General features: G+C 41.6%; 1 protein-coding gene across 2 annotated transcripts in view; it reads right to left on the minus strand.

Moving 5' to 3' along the window:
* ARHGAP10 (Rho GTPase activating protein 10) overlaps positions 1–23,698 on the minus strand; it is a 294,328-nt gene that overhangs the window by 135,283 nt on the left and 135,347 nt on the right. For both annotated transcript variants that reach the window (XM_066281188.1, XM_066281179.1), the window contains exons 10-12: positions 22,431–22,525; positions 3,695–3,776; positions 1,259–1,304 (exon numbers count right to left, since the gene is read on the minus strand). In XM_066281188.1, coding sequence (XP_066137285.1) covers positions 1,259–1,304; positions 3,695–3,776; positions 22,431–22,525 — 223 coding nt within the window. The remainder of the gene's footprint in view (positions 1–1,258; positions 1,305–3,694; positions 3,777–22,430; positions 22,526–23,698) is intronic.

Here is a 23,698-nt window from a genome sequence, read left to right on the forward strand (position 1 = left end):
CTGCTGGTTCTTCTCTCTTGTATTCTGGGTTCTGCCCCCTCAAGGGAGAAGGGAGGCTTGCCCCCTCCTCAGAACAATCCATGAATATAATAAACTTTGTAGGTTTAATGCTTAGCCTGAAGAGAATTTTAATGAGGAAAGTTATGCAGTGGTTTGCTGTTTAAGGATCCACTATTCACAACCTTTTATAAAATGCAAGTGTTTCTTTCTACTTGGCAAAATGTTTTTTTAAAGGCATCTTTCCATTTCTCAAAAAAAGAAATGAGGGAGAAAGAGAAAGGGGAAAGTAGGTAAAAAGAGAAGAGAGAGAAAAAGGAAGAAAGGAAGGGAGGGAAAGTGGGAGGAGGGTGAGGGAAGAGGGAGGAGGGAGGAAGGAGGAGGGAGAAGGTAGGGAAAGGAGGAAGACAGAAGAGAAGGAGAAGGAGGGACAGAAAGAGGTTAAGAAGAAACTCTAGTATACCTGCAACCTTGTGGGGCACACTGTCAATCTCCAGTGCCAGGCTGGAAGAGACGTCTCTTATTCAAGCACTGGCTCAAGTGATACGCACACCATGATAATTTTGAAATTGTGTGTTGTACAGCATAATGCTTCCCAACTGTGGACATGTGATGAATGTAGCCTTAATCTCTCCAAAGATAGCACAAGTCAATTCATCAAGAACCTAGCAAACAAAGCTGGTCATATCTTGGGTCTATCTCAGTAAAAATCCAGACTACAGAGCTGAGCAGTACTTGACTCAGCTCTAGTGCTTACAGTGCATGTGAAAATCATTCCCTGAGAACAGCTGAATACGTTTGGCTACTGTTATTTTCTAAGGTGCAATGACAGACTATTTGCATAGCCACACTCAGAGACTTTAAGGATAAAGGATGTGAACAATGGGGGGGGGGGTGCACACAGGGGACGTGATAAGCAGCTCCTACCAACAGAAACTTACAACTAAAGAGGCTGAAAGACACATGCCTGAAATTAGTGTTCATTTATGGCTGTACGAATAAAAATCAGAGTGAATTACAGAGAACATATTTTGGGTTTTGTAGAGAAAGTAATGATAGGGAAAGAACTTTTTTTAAATGCTCAGAGATGGGTTCAACAAGGGTCACAACAGTCCAGGTCCTCAGGAGACGAGACAGAACACAACTGGACGATGAGCACAGAGAGGGCGCACAGGGTGAGCACCAGCAAGCTGACATCGGCAATGAAAACAAAGACACTCACAGGAGAGGGAGAGAAACAATGTTATAAATTAGCACTTACTTCCTTCCGGTCTTGGGATGATGGCTCTATTAAAACTATGGAACAGCTAGTAAGAGAGAAAAAACAGGAAACATTTTTAACAAATCAATAAAAATGATTCTAGTAGGCACACCCCAGTCCATGCAAAAAATCTACTGCTATTGGTGAATTACCGTCACGTGCTCTAGTGTAAAAGACGGTTCACTCTGCACTATCTCTCACCGAGGGAGCAAAGTGAGATGAAGGGACGGTGATTCTTAGGGAACTTACTGAAAGTTCATGCAAACAGGAAATGTTCAGCCTTACAATTTCAGAATGACAAACTGCTCTATCTTAGAAATCCATACCATGAGGCTATTTTTTTCAACACTATTTCTAAAATCTGGTTTCTACTTAATTAAGAAAGAGATGACTTCAGTCCAAAATTGAAACAACTACATCTGAGATAGGTGATCATCCCAGATGATCCCTCTAAGAATTCTAGTGCTTCCCCGTTATTTGCAAGGCTTAAGTAGTACCTGAACAAAAAATATGCAGTATCTCAACTGTTGCCACATAAATACATAGCTGAATACAGTTATGTGCTACTGAACAATGGGGGTCAATTCTGAGAAATGCATCATGAGGCGATTGTCGTCACACGAACATGAACCCAGGCTCAGCAGCCCACGACAGTGATGAGAAGTCGTGCTACACTTCAGTATGACAGGCAGTGCACTAGGTTTGTTTACAAAGGCATCTGTGCTGACCTGAGATTAACATGTTACAAAGGCTATGATAGGTAACAGGAAATTTTCAGCTCCATTATAATCTTATGGTGTATGTGGTATGTATAAAATATTTCCAGGGCATGACTGTATATTCTTTCTGCAGACTTGCCTTTGTGTCTCTCGAATTAATTACTTGGCTCCTTAAAGAGGTCAAGGTTAGACTGCCTTTAGCAACAGATTTCTTTCTCAAGAACTTAGCCGTGTGATCTTTTTCTATGCAAACTCATTTTCCATAGCGCTTCTTTGAGTTTCTGGGGAGGTAAGTCCTAGTCACTGCACTGTCTTTAGTAGAGGACTAATAGAACTTGTTTTGGATCTCAGTAACTATTAATGTCGGGAGTACTCCTGACTCCCAACTAAATTTCAGAGACAAATTAAGAATATTCAGACAAGCCTTGGTTGGGTTGCTCAGTGGCTAGAGTGCTGTCCTGGAAAACCAAAGTCACGCTGGTTTGATCCCCAGTAAGGGCACATATGAGAAGCAACCAATGAGTGCACAACTAAATAGAACAACTAAATGGAACAACACATTGATGCTTTTCTTTCTTTCCCTCTCTCTCTTCTCAAATCAATGGGAAAAAATAAAGACTATACAAACAGAACTAAAACTACAGAGACTAAATGCTGATAAATATAATAAAATGAAACATAAATCTGACCAGTACTTTTTCCCTATGAGGGTGACACAGTCTCCTGTATGGGATCTGCTTTTAATATCTATAACTTGGGTTTTCATTTCTGAAACAGCACATCGACAGTGCCGCACGCACTGCTGCCCACCCCCGTGCCCCGACTTGGTGTGTTCTCACCAATGTGCCCCCTTACAGCCAATAACACTGTCCATGTAGGCAGCTCTAGGCTGACACCTCTCTGGTGACTTACCTACGATGCCTCCTCCACTTGGCAAACCACTCCCCCTTCTTTTTAACAACACTGCTAGAATGGCAAGTGCTTTCCAGAGAAGCCTATCAGGTACCTGCACTGGCAGTTCATTCAGAGTCAGAATACTTGGAAGGAGAGTTTATTATTCCAATTGGTTCTATGCTGTTTTCTATAATCATCCGCACTACATCCCTAATTCAACACATGAGCTGCCTAACGCTCAACTGCCCAAGGCCGGCAGTGCACTGAACTGAAAGTCATGCTAGAATGGATGTCTGTGCCTCTGGGTCTATAAATCCCTGACTTAAACATATTCCTCAAACCGATCTGAATACAGAGGTCCAATTAATAAGGCCACATAGTACTGCACATAGTACTCCGTGAGGCTAAATCACAAATTGTTACATGGAGCAACAGAACTACAGCAGTCACGTACAGTATCACCTGCCCTGCCTCACAGCGACTCTATCACCTCCACTGAGCTCAGCATGGTTGTGCTCTGCACCCAAAGTCCTTCAGGTAGGAGAGAAGAATGGAGAATGCAGAGGACTATCTCCAGCAAAGCAAATCTGAGAGGCAGCCGTGAAAAATCAAAAATGAAAACGACTGCTACACCTGTCTCGTGTGCACGGCTGCCACCTCAAGCCAGATGACTAGAGAACTGAATGCTCTCAAGAGTAATTCAAGCACCAGTTTCAGCCGGAAACCTTTCTTCTTAAATACCACAAAATAAAAATGACATTAAAATGAACACGCATCGACTCCAAAGGATGTGAAAGAAAACTCAACCACTGATGACTCTTACAGCTTCTTTGCCACCCAGGGCTTCCAGCCACTGCTTCCGCTCCTCTTCCGAGAACGCCTGCATGGTCAGGGAGATGCCGGGCCTGGAAGACACCAGAACAGTCTGTTACCCCTCGGCGGCTAAATACAAGCCTTTCTTCTTCTATTATCTAGTGTGCTATTTTGGGTTTTACGTTATTTTTAATTATTTAAGATAAAATACACATCATCACCTGGACCATCTTGGCTATGTTAACTGTGCCATTCAGCAGGGCTGAGGACGTCACTGAGCCATCTCCAGAACGGTCCCGATGGACAGCTCCCAGTTCCCTTGCCTGCCCAACGCCACACCACCACCCTGGCTCTCCGGTCGACGAGTCTGACTGCTTCAGGTAATGCTTGGCATTCCTGTAACTCTTTGCACACAAAGGAGGGGACGGGGCTGGGGGCTCCCAACTGCCTTATGAGATAGGGGCTGACCACCAAAGAAATCGATCATGTGATTGGAAAACTGGAATTTGCAGCCCCACCCTCCCCCACCCTTCTTGGGAAGGGAGAGGGGCTGCAGATTTAGTTCAATCACTAATGGCCAAGAATCTAATCAATCATTTGGTTCCCAATGAAGCCTCTACCAAAAAAAATAATAATAAAATAAAATAAAATCCCTAGGATTTAGTTTCTAAATTGGTGATCACATGGAGGCCCCAGGAGGGTCTCATGCCCAGAAAGAACATGGACGCTGCAACCCCTTCCCCATACCTTGCCCAATATATCTCTTCCTCTGGCTGTTCATTCATGTCCTTGGAAATATCCTCTTCTGTAACTGGCAATAGTAAACTGCTACCCTGAACTCTGAGACATCCCAATATACTATTACTGAACCCGAGAGGGTCACGATAACCCTTAGTTTATACACAGCCAGTCAGCCAAAAGCACAGGTGACAACCAGGACTTGCAAATGGCGTCCAAAGTGGGAGAGGGCGGTCCTGAGGGGCGGAGCCTCTCATCTGTGGGGGCTGCACTCGCTCTGGTTAGTGTCAAGCCATTAATAACTCCCCTTAACCAACGGGTGGTTTCTCGAATTTGTACATTTGATGAAAAGTATTAAAAGTAAACTTTTCTGTCAAGGAATTAAAAGACACAACACTCCAAAACATGAAAAACTGGCAATGAAATCCGAGAGCTGAAATGGAAAGTAAATATTAATTCCCACTTGATGCTGAATATACTGTTTAAAAGTCATCGTTCCTATAATAGTGCTTCACCTCATTTTTAACTATTGGATCATCTTTTTTCAACCAAAGAAAGCTGCAAGAATCAACTGTAATTCAATAAGCAGTACAATTTTTATAAGAGTATAAGGCTCCAAAAACACTCTGCCAAGTATGACTAAGCAGTGCTCCCAACACTCACTCCCACAGGCATTATGCTTCCTCCCCACATGACGGTTGTGAAGCAGAAGGGACGCTATTTGCTTCAAGTTCACTATAAAATAACTACAGTTGCAACTGACAGGCACATGTCCATGACCATTTCTCCAGACTCTGAATTTTCTGAAAGAAAAAAAAAAATCAGCACTAATCCCCCGACCCTACCCCCGAACAGCAGAACGGCTCTCCGTCGCCTTGTCTTGGTCCGGCCTTACCACCAGCTCAGCACCAGGCAGCACAGAACCCAGTTCTACCTCCCCTGCTGCTACACACATATCCTTTTGCAGCAAGAACCAAAGTAAAATGCCCAGACAATCAAGCTGTTTTCAGAAGTTCCTTGACTGGGACGCGAAGATACTGGCCCTTATTCTTAGAAACCCACACTGCGTCGTCAGGGGAGTTAATTAAAATTGTGAGAAAAGACTTCAGATGGCACAGATGTTTTTTCTTTACATGAGTTAAGTGATAAAACAATATTTACCCATGGGGGGTGGTCCTCAGGTCTGCAAGAACGCTCTATTCTTGTAATACACACACACACACACACACACACACACCTTTCTAAAAGTTATAAGTATTCAAGCGTATAATATGTAATTTAAATGAACTGAAGTACAAAATGTAAAATAAGATCTTATAGCAAATGCATAATAGAAGGTCAACAGTTTTTCTAATCCAGGAATGGCAGAACTAGCAGAGATGACGGCATTCAAGGTCAACAATGGGAAGACAACACAGGGTTTACAAACATTCAGTTCATCAGATGCTGAGTGACTGTCTACTATGCTTCAGGTCTGGCACCAGAGGGGCAAGAATCAGTTACTTGGCGCCTTCCCACATGCTGGGCACTGGGCAGGGAAAACCACCCACAAAGGACTTACAGTCTAGTAGAGAAAGTAGAAGGTAAACAAATTACAAATAACACATTCATGTCAATTATACAGAGCATTGTAAAGGAATCAGATAATGGTAAATGAGTCAAGCGAGCTACCTAGGAGGACAAGAAGAAATGATAAGAACATCAAAAGGTGCATGTCCAAATCTAAAAGCAATTAGCTTCAAATATCCTGAATTGCTGCGGTCAAGAAGACGTATCTGTGAGCTGATTCAGCTGCCAGTGTCGGCAGGCAGCATCAGCACCTCAAGGCGCAACGAGAGTCAGAAAGAGAAAGGACTGACCTAACCCTAGAGCTAGGCTTCGCTGGGGAAGGGACAGTTCACCTGAGGCCTGGAGGATGCATGGGCAGTGTCAAAGCAATAGGCCAGAGTTGTCCTCTACGCCAAGAAGGCAACCGGAGAGAAAGAACGCACTCAGGAGACACTGGGATCAGCCTCATCACGTACCAGTCACAGAGAGCACAAGGGAGAGCTGGAGAGGTAGCCTAGGGCCCAGCCACTCCGGGGCCTCCCTGGACACGCGAAGGATTTCGTTTATCCTAAACATTGCTGCAGGTTTTCAGTAGGAGAACTGCATGATCAGATTGCATGTGTACATAAACACTAGCTGCTGGAGGGACAATGGACTGACTGAAGATAGGCAAGTGTTGAAGACAAAGAACTCATCAAAAAACTGAGAGGATGAGACAGAATAGCAAAGAAACTAATGTACTTGAGAAACATTCAAGAGGGGCTTCTAGACGCTATGGGCAAGAAAATACTGAGTCAGAAAACTGTCACTCACAGAATAAAAGGCAGATCGATTACAATACAGCAGGGGTCAGGAACCTTTTTGGCTGGGAGAGCCATGAACGCCACATATCTTAAAATGTAATTCCGTGAGAGCCATACAATGACCCATGTACATTACGCATTATCCAATAAAAATTTGGTGTTGTCCCGGAGACAGCTGTGATTGGCTCAAGCCACCCGCAATCATGAACATGTCGGGTAGGAAATGGAGTGTAATACATAAGAATGTTTTATATTTTTAATGTTATTTCTTTTTTATTAAAGATTTGTCTGTGAGCCAGATGCAGCCATCAAAAGAGCCACATCTGGCTCGCGAGCCATAGGTTCCGACCCCTGCAATATAGCATCAGTAACTAGTGAAGGAATTCCATAAAATCCAAAAACATCTGCAGCCAATGAGAACGTAGTATGTTTATATTCACAGAATTGGACACTTACGAGCCTGATCAAACTTCTTGTGCTTTCTAGTCACTTTTTCCATTTTCCCCTTGGGTTTTCCACTGATACGTGAGGGGAAACAGCATTCACAGGTAGATGTCTAGGTAGTCTCAACCCAGTGACACACAGAGCAGCAGAGACACACGATGGGTAAGAGAAAGAATGACTGCAGCTGGTAACTTGGAACCCAAGGAACAAAAGTGTTGAATAATGAAGAATTTAGAGTCATGAAGTAGAATTATACACACGGAGGTAAGGAAAAAAGCAACCGGCAAGCTTCGGCTGAAACAGGCATATTATGTGAGGATAAAACAGCAGTGTGGCATAAAAACTAAAGCATTAATATTATAGGACTTGCCTCCAAGCACAAGGACTCAGATCTGAGCCACCCAGCCCCCTTTGGAATCTAACAGAGCAAACAGACTTGCGGAGAGATGAGAGATTATGTAGAAATATATCACCTACCAGAAAAGAATTCTATTTCTACTTACATTTTGACAAATAACAACACGGTAACTCAAAACAATTCCGCTTTTGAGAATTAATTCTTCACAACACACAAGCTGCAAAACTCTTCACACGTGCAACATTTTGCTTCAAGGGATCAGCCACGAGTAACATACAATAGAGACGGCTCACACTCACTTCTTCCTTACTGAGCCCCTAGTTCTAAAACGCCAGTCTAGGAAAAATGAGACGGAGTGCGCTCAACACGTTCTCACCGTTTTAAATTTCTCAAGTTTCTTTCTTTTTTTCAATAGCAATGGCTAGGAAATCGTGAAGCAAAACTGAGTTTCTGGGCAACACTGGACACGTTTTAAACTACAGTATTAACAGCATCTCATGGTTAAGCCAAACTATAAAAAAAATGCCCTAGTTTCTGAAACAAAGATATGTGTTATTAATAAAATGTAATGACTATATAGGACAACACGGTAAATATAAGGACAGGAAAGAACAGAACATTTTTAAAACAAGGTGCTAGATTATCCACAATTACAGAAAGAAAAATAGTTCTCATATAGTCTTCAGTTCAGAGAAAGCTAAGGTCACCACAATAGTCACTCCATTACAGCTTAGAATTGAGGAAGTTCTAATTTTGGGTTCTTGGAGTCAATATTACTGCAATGCATTACACTGGCCCAACTGAGGACATAGCTATTCTTTTGAGTAATAATTTATTTCAACCGAGCTAACATCTATCTGAGTATCTCATACGAGCTACAGACATGGTGCTCAGCTCTGAATAATTCATCATGACAGTGAGGCAAAGCTGATTCTTGGTGAATACAAAGGCAACAGTATAAACTTTATGAAGAAAAAGTGGACCACATAAAAGACAGAAACTTGACAGGATAGTCTGTCCTTCTTCACTTCAATCTGTAATTAGTATCTGTAGACCATAACTCAAATTTGAAGAAAGAAACACTGGCCCTGGCCAGTTGGCTCAGTGATAGAGCATCAGCCCAGCATGTGGATGTCCTGGGTTCAATTCCCTGTCAGATCACACAGGGGAAGTGCCCATCTGTTTCACCACCCCACCCTCTCTTCTTTCTCTCTCTCTCTCTTCCCCTCCTGCAGCCAAGGCTCCATTGGAGCAAGTTGGCACTGAGGTGCTGAGGATGGCTCCAGGGCCTCTGCCTCAAGGGCTAAGAGGAGCTCTTTTGCTGAGCAACAAAACAATGCCCCAGATGGGAAGAGCATCACCCCCTAGTGGACTTTCCAGGTGGCTCTCAGTAGGGAAGCATGCAGGAGTCTGTCTCTGCCTCCCCTCCTCTCACTGAATAAAAAATAAACAAAACAGAATAATAATATAAAATAAATAGTAAACAAGTTCTTCATCACTCTCAATCTGTTTTCATTCACTCATTAAAAAAATATGTACTACCATACTATGCACCAGCAACTGCCATAGGCTCACACAAGAGAAGCAGTCTAGGGAGCTATTATCTGTGTTCTACACTTGACCCCATGTACATTAATTCTCTCTCAACTGCAGTGTTTACAGTTTTATTGAAGCACATGGAAGACATGCATTCTCCTTACATTCCACATGATAGCTCAATGAGCCTACAAATTAAGAAAATATACAAAAAATATGAGCGGAGACAAATATCCACAAGACATTTATGCTATGTCAATTAATGAGATATTATTGTAAACAGAGAAACTAAGAGGAAAAATCTAAGAAGCAGCTACCAACCTTAGAGTAGTAACAATCAGAAATATTCTAATGGTTTTCTAAGAGGAATGTTGAAAAGAAAAGAACCAAACCAACACATTACAAGTTCTACACTAAATTTTACTACAAGAAAGGGAAAGTGCCAAAGCCAAACCAAATACTTCTTAAACGTTATAGAAATATAGATGCCACGATCAGTTTCTCATAAGGTTGCTGTAAAAAAAAATTTAAGTACAAATCTATGAATCATACACTTTTCCAGAGATGATAAAAGTATGTTGTCTGATTCTACTAAGGGTAAAGACTTTATAGGAACTTCTTTCTTCTGTCCACCAAAAAGATGTTTCAAATAGCTCAAGAGAGCAATGATACAGTCAGAAGCATGATTATACCCTCTAATAAAAGTGAATTCAAAACATCAATGAATTAAAGAAGTGCCGCTTCTGCTTAGAGTGTAGCGAATTGTTAAGACAACATCCTTCTCACCCTTAGAAGAACACGTTGGGAAACCTATGTGATAGTAGTTTTTTTTAATGACCACCTGAGAATGAAGATGCAAAGAAATCTAATGAGTCCAAATGCAGAAAGTTACAACCCCTCTCTTTGAGAGGGAGGACACACGCAAACACACGGGGCACACACGGCTATTTTCAGCTTTTGTGAAGCAGAACAAAGGGGACGCCATCAGAGATGGGGAAATGTGTTCTAACAAAGTCTTAAATGTAGAGTAGGGGATGGTGAGCTGTCTTAGAACCCCTAGAAGTTGTAGATACAAGGAAAGCCTGACCCATCCTCCAACTCCTTCCCATGGGACTTCGTATCAACTGTTAATGTGGCAGTTTGAGAGCGGGGCTGAAAGTGACTCTGAGGTGTCCCTTCAGTCTCTTCTGCTCTCTTACATTCACTATCTAGCATTCAACCAAAAAAAAAATTACAAGGCAGGCAAAGAAGAAAATGTAGCCCAACATCAAGAGAGGAAGCAGCCATGAGACCCACACCCAGAAATAACCCAAATCAGGGGGTAAAAATCCAACTGGAATCTAAAAACAACTGGAAGGATGTTAAAGGATCCAATGCAAAAAACGGCCAACTTTCACAAACTAAAGGAAATTTCGGCAAGTAAATAGAAACTGTTAGAGAGAGACAAAAGGATAGGCAAGAATGGAAAATAAAATCACAATGATGGAGACTTCAGGACACCTTTCATGTGCAATCCAACCAGTCCTGAGTCTACACCCACATCCATTCCCTTAATATACTTCCAACCAAGCCAATACTTTCCTCGGGGCCAGGTACCAGACCACCAAAACCCAGTCCTCGAGCCCAGAATTTGCCAATTCTGACTCCTAAACAAAACCTGACATTGTCCCGTGTGGCCCTGAGTGGCATCATGGCATGTCTTCTCTTGGAAACAGAAAGTGATAAACTTTTCTTCCAACGGCATTAGCCTCACCATCCTGTCACTCACTTGCTTCCATAAATGAAAATCCTGCAGGTACACTTGAAACAAGTATCAAATAGTCTATCATGATGCTATCAGAATCCCAGAATGTGAAGAAAGAGAAAATGAAGAACTATTTGGAGAGATAATAGCTAAGACTTTCCAGAACTGATAAGACATCATCCACCACATACCCAAGAATTTCAATGAGCCTCAAGCAGGAGAAAACAAAGAAAACCACATTTAGACACACCATAAAATGGAAAATCTTGGAAGCAATAAAAGACTACATACAGGGGAACAATAAGAAAGATGGATGACTTGCCATGAGAAAAAATGGAGGCCTGAAAAAACCAATGGAATGACTTCTTTGAAGTGCTGGGGGAAAAAACTGTCAATGCAGAATTCCACATTCATCAAAAATAAAGACAAAATAAAGTCATTTTTAGACAGACAAAACATTAGAAATTCTTCTCCAGAAGACTTGCATTCTAAGAAATGTTCAAACTAATTTAGCCTAAGGAACTCATGGAAAATGGCACAAGATAAACTGATATTTTCTCAGTTCTGCAGAAAATAATGAAGAAAATCAGAATGAATAAAAAATGTGTCGATATATAAAAGACAAAAAAAATACATACCTTCAAATATGCATATTGTAAGTAAAATGTTATATTTGTTTAAAAGATTAGTGATTATTGATTTCATAAGTTAAAAGTTGTAATATATTATGAGGTTCATAGTATCGGCAGAATTAAAATATATCAAGGGCACAGAAACAAAAGAGTGGTAATTACAAGTCTTTTTGTGAGGTTCTTATATTGTTTATGAAAAGGCAGCTGCAATGATAATTTCAAAATGCACGTTATACTCTCTAGGATGACTACTAAAAATGCACATACAAAGAGGCATAATGAAAGATCAAATAGAGGAGATAAAATAGAATATTAAAAAAAACTGAATTCACTAAGAAGCAAAGGAAGAAGGGAAGAACAAAGAACAAAGAGGACAAACAGAAAACAAAACCAATATGGTGGGCATAAACCCATACAGATGACTGATTACACTATACATCAATGAACTAAAACCCTGAAGAAAAATCAAACACCAAAAAGTCTGGATTTTTTTCAAGCAGGACTCAATTATATGCTGTTTATAGACAACACATTTTAAACACAAAGATACTGACATGTAAAAGGAAAATGAGAAAAGATACGCCATGTAAACACTAAACATAAGGCAAACGTGGCATTATTAATAGCAACCATGGTACATTTAAGATAAAGATTATTAGCAGAAACAAGAAATATTTCATAATGATGAGTCACTTCATCAAGAAGATATAACAATCATAAAATGTGTATGCACAAAAAAATGTCAAATATTCAATACATTAAGTCAAAACTGACAAAATTAAAGGGGAACAGGCAAGTATTAATCATAGAGATTTTCGCATCCCTAGCATAGTATTGGTAAATAATATCAGAAATCAAACAATGAAGAAGATTTGAACAACACTATCAATCTACTTGATCTCACTGACATTTAGAGAACACAACAGGAACAGCAGAAAACTCATTGTCCTCAAGTGCACCTGGATCATTTACTCAATCGACCACATTTGGGGCAAGGAAACAAATCTAGTGAACTTTGAAGTACTGACAAAATACAGAGTCTGTTTTCCAATCAAAAGAGGATGAAAGCTGAAAAGCAATAATAATAATTACATATAAAAAATCTTCAATCATTTGAAAATTTTATAACGTATTTTAAACAACACATGAGGTAAAATGCAACAGTTATGTCCTCATCACAGGCAAAATGTAAAAAGAAGTACAAAGAAAACACTACCCATCAAAATCTGTGGAATGCATGTTAAGCAGTACTTAGAAATTCATAAACTTAATGTCTACTTTCAAAAATGAAGTGGAAAATCAATCCTTCCATTTTAAGAAGTGATTAAAAGAAAAAAAATAAAACCTAAAGCTAATAAAAATAAATAAAGATAAAAGCAAAAACCAATGATATATAAAGTGGACAATATGGTTTTTATCTGAAATAACAAAATTAATAAAACTCAAGGCAAGACTTAAAAAAATTTTAAATCTTCAGCATCAAAAAATGCAAAAATTATCATTACAGAGCTTACAGATATGCAAATCAGTGGCTATAATAAAGAAATTTATGCCAGTAAGTCAACATCTTAGCAGAAATAAATCCCTTGAAAAAACATAATTTATCAAAACTAACAAAAGAAAAATGGAAATCTGAATGTCCCTTTAACTAAATAAACTGAACCTGTAATTTGTAAACTTTCCATACACAAAAAAGTTTTCATCCCAAGATGGCTCACAGGCCACAAATATTTAAGAAAGAAAGAATAATACCAATATTATTACACAGATACTTTCCAATAATAGAGCAAGATGGAAAACTTCCCATGTCTTCTGAAGCCACCATAATCTTGGTATCAACATCAAAAACAGTATAAAACAAGAACATAAATACAAATATCCTTAATCAAACATTAGCAAAATTAATACAGTAATATCCACCGAGGTTAATACAGCATGACCAAGTAGAGTTTGTGTCAGGAATGCAAGGTTAGTTTGATGTAGAAAATTCACCGCCACTCACCCATTAACAGATTCAAGAAAAATATTTAATGCTCACTTCAATTGATACTGACAATTTTTTTGTCAAAATTCAACATCTATTCATGAATAAAACTGAGACTATATAAAAACTTCCTCAACATGATAAAAGCATCTACAAGCCTTGGCCAGCTGGCTCAGTAGATAGAAAGTCGGCCTGGAATGTGGACATCCCAGGTACAATCCCCAGTCAGGGCACACAGGAAAAGCAACCATCCGCTTCTCTCCTTATCCCCCTTCTCACCCTCTTTTCTTCCTGCAGCCAGTAGCTCGACTGGTTCAAGAGTGTAGCCCCTGTTGCTCCTTGAAGCAACAGCCTCAGGCACTAAAAATAGCTAGGTACTCAAGCATCAGCCCCATATGGGGCTGCTGGGTAAATCCTGGTTCGGGGCACATGAAAGAGTCTGTCTCCCTCCTTTCCACTCACTTAAAAAAATAAAAATAAAAACAGCAAGCATCTACAATCATCAGCTAACACTGTACTTTAGAAGTGAAATGCTTTTTCCCCTAAGATCAAGAATAAGGCAAGATGCCCAAAATCACCACTTCTATTCAACATATTATTGGAGGCCTTGGCAGTGCAGTAAGACCAGAAAAATAAATAAAAGACATATAGATTGAAAAGAAAGCTGTATTTATTCACATATGATACCACTGTATATATGAAAAGAATCCTGAAGAAACCACAAAGACCTAATAAATGAACTCAGCAATATTATTGGAACAATAACCAACTGCATTTCTACACAGTAACAGTATATTGGAAAATGAAATAAAAAACACTACCTTTCAAAATAACATCTACACACATAAAATACATAGGGAAGTTTAACAAAAGATGTCCATGACCCTTATATTGAAAACCATAAAATATTACTGAGAGAAATTAAAGACTAAATAAGTGGAAAGTTATACTCATGATATGAATGTTCCATATTGATAATACTGGCCTGTAGCCATTGTGTGGAAATACACTGATCGTTGAAACAGGGAAATGCAAAGGATATAGAACTGCCAAGACAATTTTGAAAAAGAACAGAGGAGTCACACAACCTCTGCCTTGAAGACTTACTATAAAGCAACAGCAATAATGACAGTGTGTTTTGATGAAAGAACAGAACAGAGACTCTAGAAACAGATACAGACCTACACATACACAAAGGATTTGTAACAAAGGTGCCAACAATTCAATCACAGGGAAGTCCTTTTCAACAAACGGTGCGAGAAATACTGAATATCTGTATAAGAAAAAGTAACACCCAACCTCCACAAATCACATCATACTCACCCCAAAAATCTGCACACATCACAGACTAATTAAAAAGCTTTTATAAGAAAATGGCAAGAAATATCTTCATCACTTTGGGCTAAAGATTTCTTAGAGCAAATAGCTCTACCAATAAAATGTTTAAATACTGATCATTTCAATTTCAGCAAAATTCTCTTCATCCAAAGACACTAAGTAGAAAATGAACGGGCAAACCACAGATCAGAGAAAACATTCAAATTAACAAAATTGATAAAACATTTCTATCCAGTTTACTTAAAACAATTCCTACAATTCAATAACAGAAAACCAACATATTTTTTACCTCAATTTTTATTGACTTTATTGGGGTGACATGGGTTGATAAAATTATACAGGTCTCAGGTGTACAATTCACTAGTACATCATCTGTACATACTAGTACATACTAGTACATACACTGTATTGTGCATTCGCCACCCGAAGTCAAGTTGCCTTCCATCACCATTTATCCTTTACTCTATCTCCCCTCTCCCCTCCCTCTTGTAATCTCACGTTGTCTGTGTCTGTGAGGCTTTTTCTGTCTTTGCTTAATCCCTTCACCTTTTCTCACCCAGCCGAATTCTTTAAAATGAGCAAACTATCTGAATAGACACTTCACAACAGAAGAAATATAAAAGGTGTGCTCAGTGTCACTAGGCACGAGCTGCTAAAATGAACAAGAATAATCAGAAGTTGGGAAACAGGCCCTGGCCGGTTGGCTCAGCAGTAGAGCGTCGGCCTGGCGTGCAGAAGTCCCGGGTTCGATTCCCGGCCAGGGCACACAGGAGAAGGGCCCATCTGCTTCTCCACCCCTCCCCCTCTCCTTCCTCTCTGTCTCTCTCTTCCCCTCCCGCAGCGGAGGCTCCACTGGAGCAAAGATGGCCTGGGCGCTGGGGATGGCTCCTTGGCCTCTGCCCCAGACGCTAGAGTGGCTCTGGTCGCAACAGAGCGACCCCCCAGAGGGGCAGAGCATCGCCCCCTAGTGGGCAGAGCATCGCCCCTGGTGGGCATGCCGGGTGGATCCCGGGGGCGCATGCGGGAGTCTGTCTATCTCTCCCCGTTTCCGGCTTCAGAAAAATACAGGAAAAAAAAAAGACCACAAAAGAAGTTGGGAAACAGGTGGAAAACTGGAACCCTCATACATTGTTGGTGGAAGATAAAACTACTTTAGAAAAGTGTCAATTTCCTAAAAAGTCAAACATATAGATACAAATAGGCACACATGTATACATATACTTACACAACTATACCCATGCACATATGTACACACACACACACACACACACACACACGCACAGACCCGGCAATCTAACATACTGGTCCAAGAGAAATGAAAACTCATATCCACAATTATTCATTACAGCTTTATTCAAAAGCTAAAAATGTTTCTATGATGCAGACCCCAATGTCCTTCAGCATGTATATATTTTAAGAACAAATTCAAACTAATGTGGGCCCTGGCCGGTTGGCTCAGAGGTAGAGCGTCAGCCCAGCATGTGGAAGTCCCAGGTTTGATTCCCAGCCAGGGCACACAGGAGAAGTGCCCATCTGCTTCTACACCCTTCCCCCTCTCCTTCCTCTCTTTCTTCCTCTGCCCCCGCCAAGGCTCCATTGGAGCAAAGTTTGCTCACACACTGAGGATGGCTCCATGGCCTCCACCTCAGGTGCTAGAATGGCTCGGACCACAAGGGAGCAATGCCCCAGATGGGCAGAGCATCACCCCCTGGTGGGCATACCAGGTGGATCCCGGTCCGCGCATGCAGGAGTCTGTCTGACTGCCTCCCTGCTTCTAACTTCGGAAAAATACAAAAAAAAAAAAATTTCAGACTAATGGCAATGCAGATTTCCATTCAAACATTGGGGGGATCTAAAAGGTGGCTTTCAGTAGGCCACTATCAACAACAGCATCATTTATAGGGTAAACTCTTACCCTTGTGAAAAAATGTAAGATATACAGAAACCTATAAACAAGAAGTATTGTTTCTAATTTTATCCGTTCCATATTCTACCAATTCTATCTAAATTCTTTAAAAATAACTTCCTTTCCTATTCTCACTACCCTACAATCTTAAGAGTTCTTGAAGGACGCACCATTCCCGACAGGATAAAGCCACACACAGCCCTTCCCAACTAGCTTTAAATCATCCACTGCACTGTAACTAATTAAGCTCTAGTCATACTTTTTTAATTGAACTTTACAACTCATAAATATATTCACATAACAGTACAATTCCACTTGATCCCACAGCATTTGTTGGAGCTGTTGTCTTATCAAAAGCTTTAAGAGCAGCTTCCTTCCCAACAACGACCCTGCGGACATCGGGAACCAGATGACCCTTTTGTTGTAGATTTTTGTCTGGTGCTCAAGACTCAGCTGCACTGCTGGCCTTGGTCCACTAGATGTCAGCACCTGCACCCTGCCCAGCCCCTCCCCATTCCAGCCTTGACAAAGGTTTCTAAACAGAAAATTGCTCAGAGAACCTCTGACTAAAAAAGATTATCGCGACGATTGAGACGTTTTCTCAAGACGTCTATAACTCCCTTCCTCTGGGCTTCCAAACTCGCATGGAATCTTCAAAATGTAATTTAACAATCAATTTTTCTAGTAAGCTTTCCCAGCCAAACCCACTCCCTATAACTCCTCAGCTCCCAAAGCACCTAAGCAGACCTCTGAATGATTAGTTGTTTGCAAACCCTCTTGGTCTGTAAGTTCTCTTACAATCAAGCCTTTAACACAGTGCCAAACACAGTAGATGACTGTGTAGGTGCCTGAATGGCATGCACTATAAAATACTTACAACTACTGCTACAGCTAATGTGCTACAGTAATATTCTTATTATTCAGTCCAGCTGCATGGGTTTCTGGAAGCAACATGTTCTGAACTCTTTTAAAGTGACAAACAGTACAGTTCCATGCACAAAGAAGCTAAATAAAGTCACTGATGTAAACACATTGTAAAAATGCACAATGCTTCAAATATGCAGGTGATTTCATCTTCCAGTCATCATGAAAATATAAATGGGTGAATTACCGAAGTAAAAAATATCCTGTCATCCTTTCAAGAACAATATACTGGCCCTGGCTGGGTAGTGGCTCATTGGACAGAGCATCGTCCCAGCACTCCAAGGTCACGGGTTCGATCCTCAGTCACGGCACATATGAGAAGCAACCACTGAGTGCACAACTAAATGGAACAATGAGTTGATACTTTTCTCCTTCTCTCTCAAGTCAATGGAATTTTCTTTTAAATGCAATGAACTAGGGACAGGGCAAAATAAAACCCAATATAATATCTGAAATGTCAGACCAAAATGGGAAGCATTTTCTTTAAGCAGTTCCTAAATGTGATGTGTAGGAGAACTTCAGAAAATGGAAATTATTTATCAGGCAAATATGTGGGGGTCACAGCACAATGTGGCATGTGGCAAGCATGCCAATGAAGCCAAAAGCACAGGACATAACAAAATTGTTGGAAGCGGGGATGGGGGAACAATATCTTACCCATCAGGAGAAACAACTCTACAAAACACTCTTCTACAACCTACAGTGAGTGACAGGTCCATTTCACGGCCCACGGTGTCTGGAGCAGGGCTGGCACGGAGTGAACGTTTGCAGTCATGTTAAGGATCTTGTTTCACTGAAACCCATAGACACAGACGACCGTGTGGTGGTTACCAGAGGGAAAGGGGGTGGGAGAGGTCGAGGGTAAAAGGGGTCCAATCTATGGTGATGGAAGACGATCTGACTGTAAGTGGTGGGCACACAATGCAGTCAGTATACAGATCCTGCATCACAGAAACATCCACTTGAAACTTACAGGGTCTTATTAACCAAAGTCACTCCAATACAGTTGATAAAAAAAAAAAATCTTAGTTTTAGTTATGGTACTTATTTATAGCTGTAGTTCCTCTTATTTAAGTTTAATTGAGCTATAATTTATACCATAAATTTTACCTACAGAGTGTACAATTCAACGGCTTAAGATACTCACCAAGTTATATACATATAACTGTCACCAAAATCCATTTCAGAACATTTTCATCACCGCTCCCCCAAAAAACCCATATTCCTTGGCTGTCACTCTCCATTTCCCTCCAAGCCCCAATCCTAGGCAGCTGCTAATCTCGATTCTGTCTACAAAGATTTGCCTGTTCTGGACGTTTCATATAAATGAAACCATGCACTATGTGCTCTTTGTGACTGGTTCCGTTCACTTAACGCACTATTTCCAAAGTTCATCCACACTGCCGCACACACTATATATTGATATGATAGTTCCTCACTCCTTTTCAGGGCCAGGTCATAGTTCATCGTAGGGATGTACCACATCTTATGTATTTGTTAGGGGAGGGGAGAGGAGGAATGGCCCAGAGCAATCTAATTCAACATGACCAAAACTGAGTTCATCTTCCTCCATCCTATTTCTCCCCGCTTTCTCTCTCAGTAAATGGCATCATCTAGTTACTCAAGGCAGAAACCTTCCTGTCCTTCACCTTATACTACAACATCCAATTTACCCATTAACCCCCTCCCCAAGGCCATTCCCCCAGGCTCTACCCTGCTGCCACCACACCAATCCATGGCTCCTTTTGTCCTCTCCTGCCGTCCCCCAAATCTTTTCTCCACCAGATAGAGTTTTGAAAAATATAACTGTCCCTCACTGGCCTGCTTAAAACCATTTAACAAATTAAGCTCGAAAACCTGCAGGTGAGGCCCGTGCCCCGAATCTCAGCCCTCCTCTCTACCTCTCCCCGTCTCTCACCCAGCGGTGATGGTATCACCTGGGACCTCCCATGGCTCACACCCTCCCGTCTCCAGGCCTTCACACATGCTGTCCACACTGCCAGAAGCGGAGGCTCAAACCCAGCCGTCCCCCAGTCATCCCTCAGTTATCCATTCAGGTGTCACAACTGTGTGTAAGCCTTTCTTTAGCCAGCTAGACTGTGGGTCCTCCTGACACCCGTTCCTGGAAAGCAGCTCCAAGCGCCCAGAGAAGTAAATTAGAGATTTCTGCACGAAGAAAACTAAAAGGGTCGGGGTTCCAGGCCCCACCCTACTTAATGAGGAAACTTACTTTCCTGATCTATACAAGCACAAAATCTATCTGAAAAGAGGACTCCCTATAAACCAGCACGAACCAGTGGAATAAACCAGCTCTAAAGTGTGCTAGGAGGCTCCTAACAAGGTGTTCTCTTTTACAGATAAAAATAACTCCATACTTATCCCCCGTCAACCTCTGAGAAGGGTGGAAAGAGGTCACAATCACCCCAAGGAGCACGGTTAATGAAGAGCATCTGGCCGATCAAGGTCTCAGAGAATACACAGGGTTGAGTAAACATAGTATCAAGTGTATTAAAACAATATAGGAAGAACCAGAAGTAGCCTCCTTTCAGAAATCCGATTAACCTCCTGTAACTCATTTTCTAGCTGTTGTCACTGCTGACTCACCTTCGGCAATCATGTGGGAAACAGCACAACGGCAAAGTAACACTCAGGCCTGCAGCATAGTGGTTAAAAGTGTGGGCTTTGCAGGCCAAGTACAGGAGTTCAAGTCTCAGCTCTTCCCCTTCCCAGCTACGTGTGTACGTGTGTGCGTGTGCGCACGCAGCTCACTGACATGCTCTAGGTCCCAGCTCCCCATCATAAAATGGGAAGGATTTTACCTGAGAGGTGTGGTGAGGACTGAGTGAGAAAAAGCACAGGAGAATTCAGAACACTGAAATGTAGGAAGGCCTCAGCATGTCACTGTGGGTGCTGCACAGAGGTATGCCACATTGTATTACACAGCTGGAATCTCTTCTTAAAAGTTTTTGAATCAGGTCTTACTGGCTTAACATGTAACCTCTTTTGCTGAGACATCCTCCTTCATTTTTTAAATCAATCTTGGAAAACAACTTATGGAGTGACCTGCCCTTTTCATGGTAGTGCCAAATTTACCATGGTGTTTACGGGCACACCTGTAAGTACCCATCTTCAATTCATCTACTGTAAAGGATTTTCCCTCCCTGCACCAACCCACAGGCTCAGTTATATCACCTAAGGGAAGAAGAAGCATGAATTATTTCTGTATCATTAGGTCCTGACCTGAAATAAACTTTTGCTTTTAATTTTAAAAATCTCATATTTAAAACTTTTATTATACCAATATGAAACAGCCTTATCTAAAGAACATTGTTTCCGGCCCTGGCTGGTTGGCTCAGCGGTAGAGTGTCGGCCTGGCGTGCGGGGGACCCGGGTTCGATTCCCGGCCAGGGCACATAGGAGAAGTGCCCATTTGCTTCTCCACCCCCCCCCCTCCTTCCTCTCTGTCTCTCTCTTCCCCTCCCGCAGCCAAGGCTCCATTGGAGCAAAGATGGTCCGGGCGCTGGGGATGGCTCCTTGGCCTCTGCCCCAGGCGCTAGAGTAGCTCTGGTCGCAGCAGAGCGATGCCCCCCAGGGGCAGAGCATCACCCCCTGCGCCCCTGGTGGGCGTGCCGGGTGGATCCCGGTCGGGCGCATGCAGGAGTCTGTCTGTCTCTCCCCATTTCCAGCTTCAGAAAAAAAAAATAAAATAAATAAATAACATTGTTTCCAAAACCAGGTCTTGCAGAAGACCACCATACTGTAAGCCAAAAAAACAAAAGAACACAACAACAAAAAACACTGAATACCATGACTTTCCTTGGTGCTCTAGGAGGACATAGAAATAAATGCCAGACACAAAGTAATATTAACAAGTGGATTAGCCCTGGCCGGTTGGCTCAATGATAGAGTGTCAGCCGGCATGTGGATGTCCCAGGTTCTATTGCGGTCAGGGCACACAGGAGAAACGACCATCTGCTTCTCCACCCTTTCCCCTCTCCTTTCTCTCTCTTTCTCCCTCCTGCAGCCCTGGCTCAATTGGTTCAAGGCAATTGGTCCCGGGGACTGAGGATGGCTCTGTAGCCTCTGCCTCAGGCACTAAAAAAAATGGCTCTGTTGCTGAGCAATGGAGCAGCAGCCCCAGATGAGCAGAGCATCGCCCCCTAGAGGGCTTGTCGGGTGGATCCTGGTCAGGGAGCAGGCGGAACTTTGTCTCTCTGCCTCCCCTCTCAGTGAAAATTTAAAAAGAAAAAAAAGAAAAAACAAGTGGACTTTTTCCTTTTCCTCACTTTCTGTTCTCTGGCAAAAATTCTTTTATAACTAAATAGCTGAAAGTGGTACAATAACAACACACCAGTCTTAACAAACAGAGCATACCCCAGACCCGTCCTCTCGCAGAGGATGTACAGGGAACATTCCCACACACGACAAAGAACACTGTTCTGTGCTAACAATCACCAGCACCCCTTGTTAGCTTTGTCACCCACTTCTCTCCTCTCACACAGTGTTCCTCTAACGCCACATATTTGGCTTGGATCAACAATAAAACGCCTAAGATTCCTTTTTAAGTGACAATACTGCTTAGAATGACTCCAGACACCAGCCCAGATCCAGCTGTCCCTTACAGCTAAACATAGTAACCCAGACTCAACAGCTCACAGTGGACCCCACACAGGCTGGACAAGGAACAGCCTTCTTCCAGGTCCTGGAGCTCTCAATTACAATTTACCTCCATGTTTTTAAAACTTTTCCCCCATGACTCTTTTATGAAGTCTAGTAACTCCCATCACTTACCGGTCAGCAGCTTCTACATCAAAACAAAATCTTCTGTCAATGGAGTCGACATGCCGTCTGGTACAGTCTTTCAAAAAGAACACCTCGCCATCCCCCTGCAAATAATCATTTCAACACTCTCAGACACTACAGTATAAACACAAACACACTGAGGTGCCCTCTCATTGGGGGGGGGGGCGGGGATCAAGATATTAAGTCCCTTTATTCTATATATTATCTTCCAAACTAGTTTATTTAAACACTATGTAGAATCTTAGCCATTTTTGTCATTTTCTTTGGGTTTTCTGGATCCTGATTTAATGGCAGTGACAATAAAGATCTCATGTGCACCAATTTTAACATTAACAAAGCATTTTCCATGTGTTAGAATATGTGTTCCTTGTACTGTACTCTTTTAAAGAGAATAAGTTGTTTTCGTTTCCCATTACATTATACCACAGGAAATAGCCAGTAGTAGGTGATCATTTTTGACCTATAAAAATTTCGATGCCACGTGCATCTACCTGAGAGTACAGGAAGGGCACTAGATTGGCTCTCCTGATCATCGAAAGCTAGAACCACTCAATCTCTGTGGCTTTTGTTTCTTAAGTGAAGAGCCTGACTTTATTTTTAAAATATATATATATATATATATATATATATATATATATTATTTATTCATCTTAAACAGGAGAAAGCAAGAGAGAAAGATAGAGGGGGCAAGAGAGAGAGAGAGAGAGAGAGAGAGAGAGAGAGAGAGAAAGAGAGAGAGAGAGAGAGAAAGAGAGAGAGAAGGGGGAGGAGCAGGAAGCATCAACTCCCATATGTGCCTTGACCGGGCAAGCCTGGGGTTTCGAACCAGTGACCTCAGCGTTCCAGGTTGACGCTTTATTCACTGTGCCACCACAGGTCAGGCAGCTTGATGTTTTTCCTTAATTTTTTTATGATATCATTTTACCTCACTAACCCATCCTCCTAAAAGTATTAAAAAGAGGAAGGAAGGAGGCCGGAGACAGAAGCCATGTGCAGGAGGAACACAGGTCCTCAGCACAGAACTAATTGGACAAAGTCAGAGCACACCCTGCTGGAACAGTGTAACATTTTCTAGAATATGAGCATCAGGAGGTAATCTTAAACAAACATTCAAATACACAAATATTGAAAATACCAGTTACAGTTATGTATTTTTTTTATTGTTTGGTGGCTAAAACAGACCTCCATAATTAGGAAGACATGACTCGGGACCCAAGCGAACTCTGAAAGGACACTCGGATGACACCTCATGCCGA

Source organism: Saccopteryx bilineata, chromosome 1, assembly GCF_036850765.1.
Source record: "Saccopteryx bilineata isolate mSacBil1 chromosome 1, mSacBil1_pri_phased_curated, whole genome shotgun sequence".
Taxonomy (NCBI): Eukaryota; Metazoa; Chordata; class Mammalia; order Chiroptera; family Emballonuridae; genus Saccopteryx; species Saccopteryx bilineata.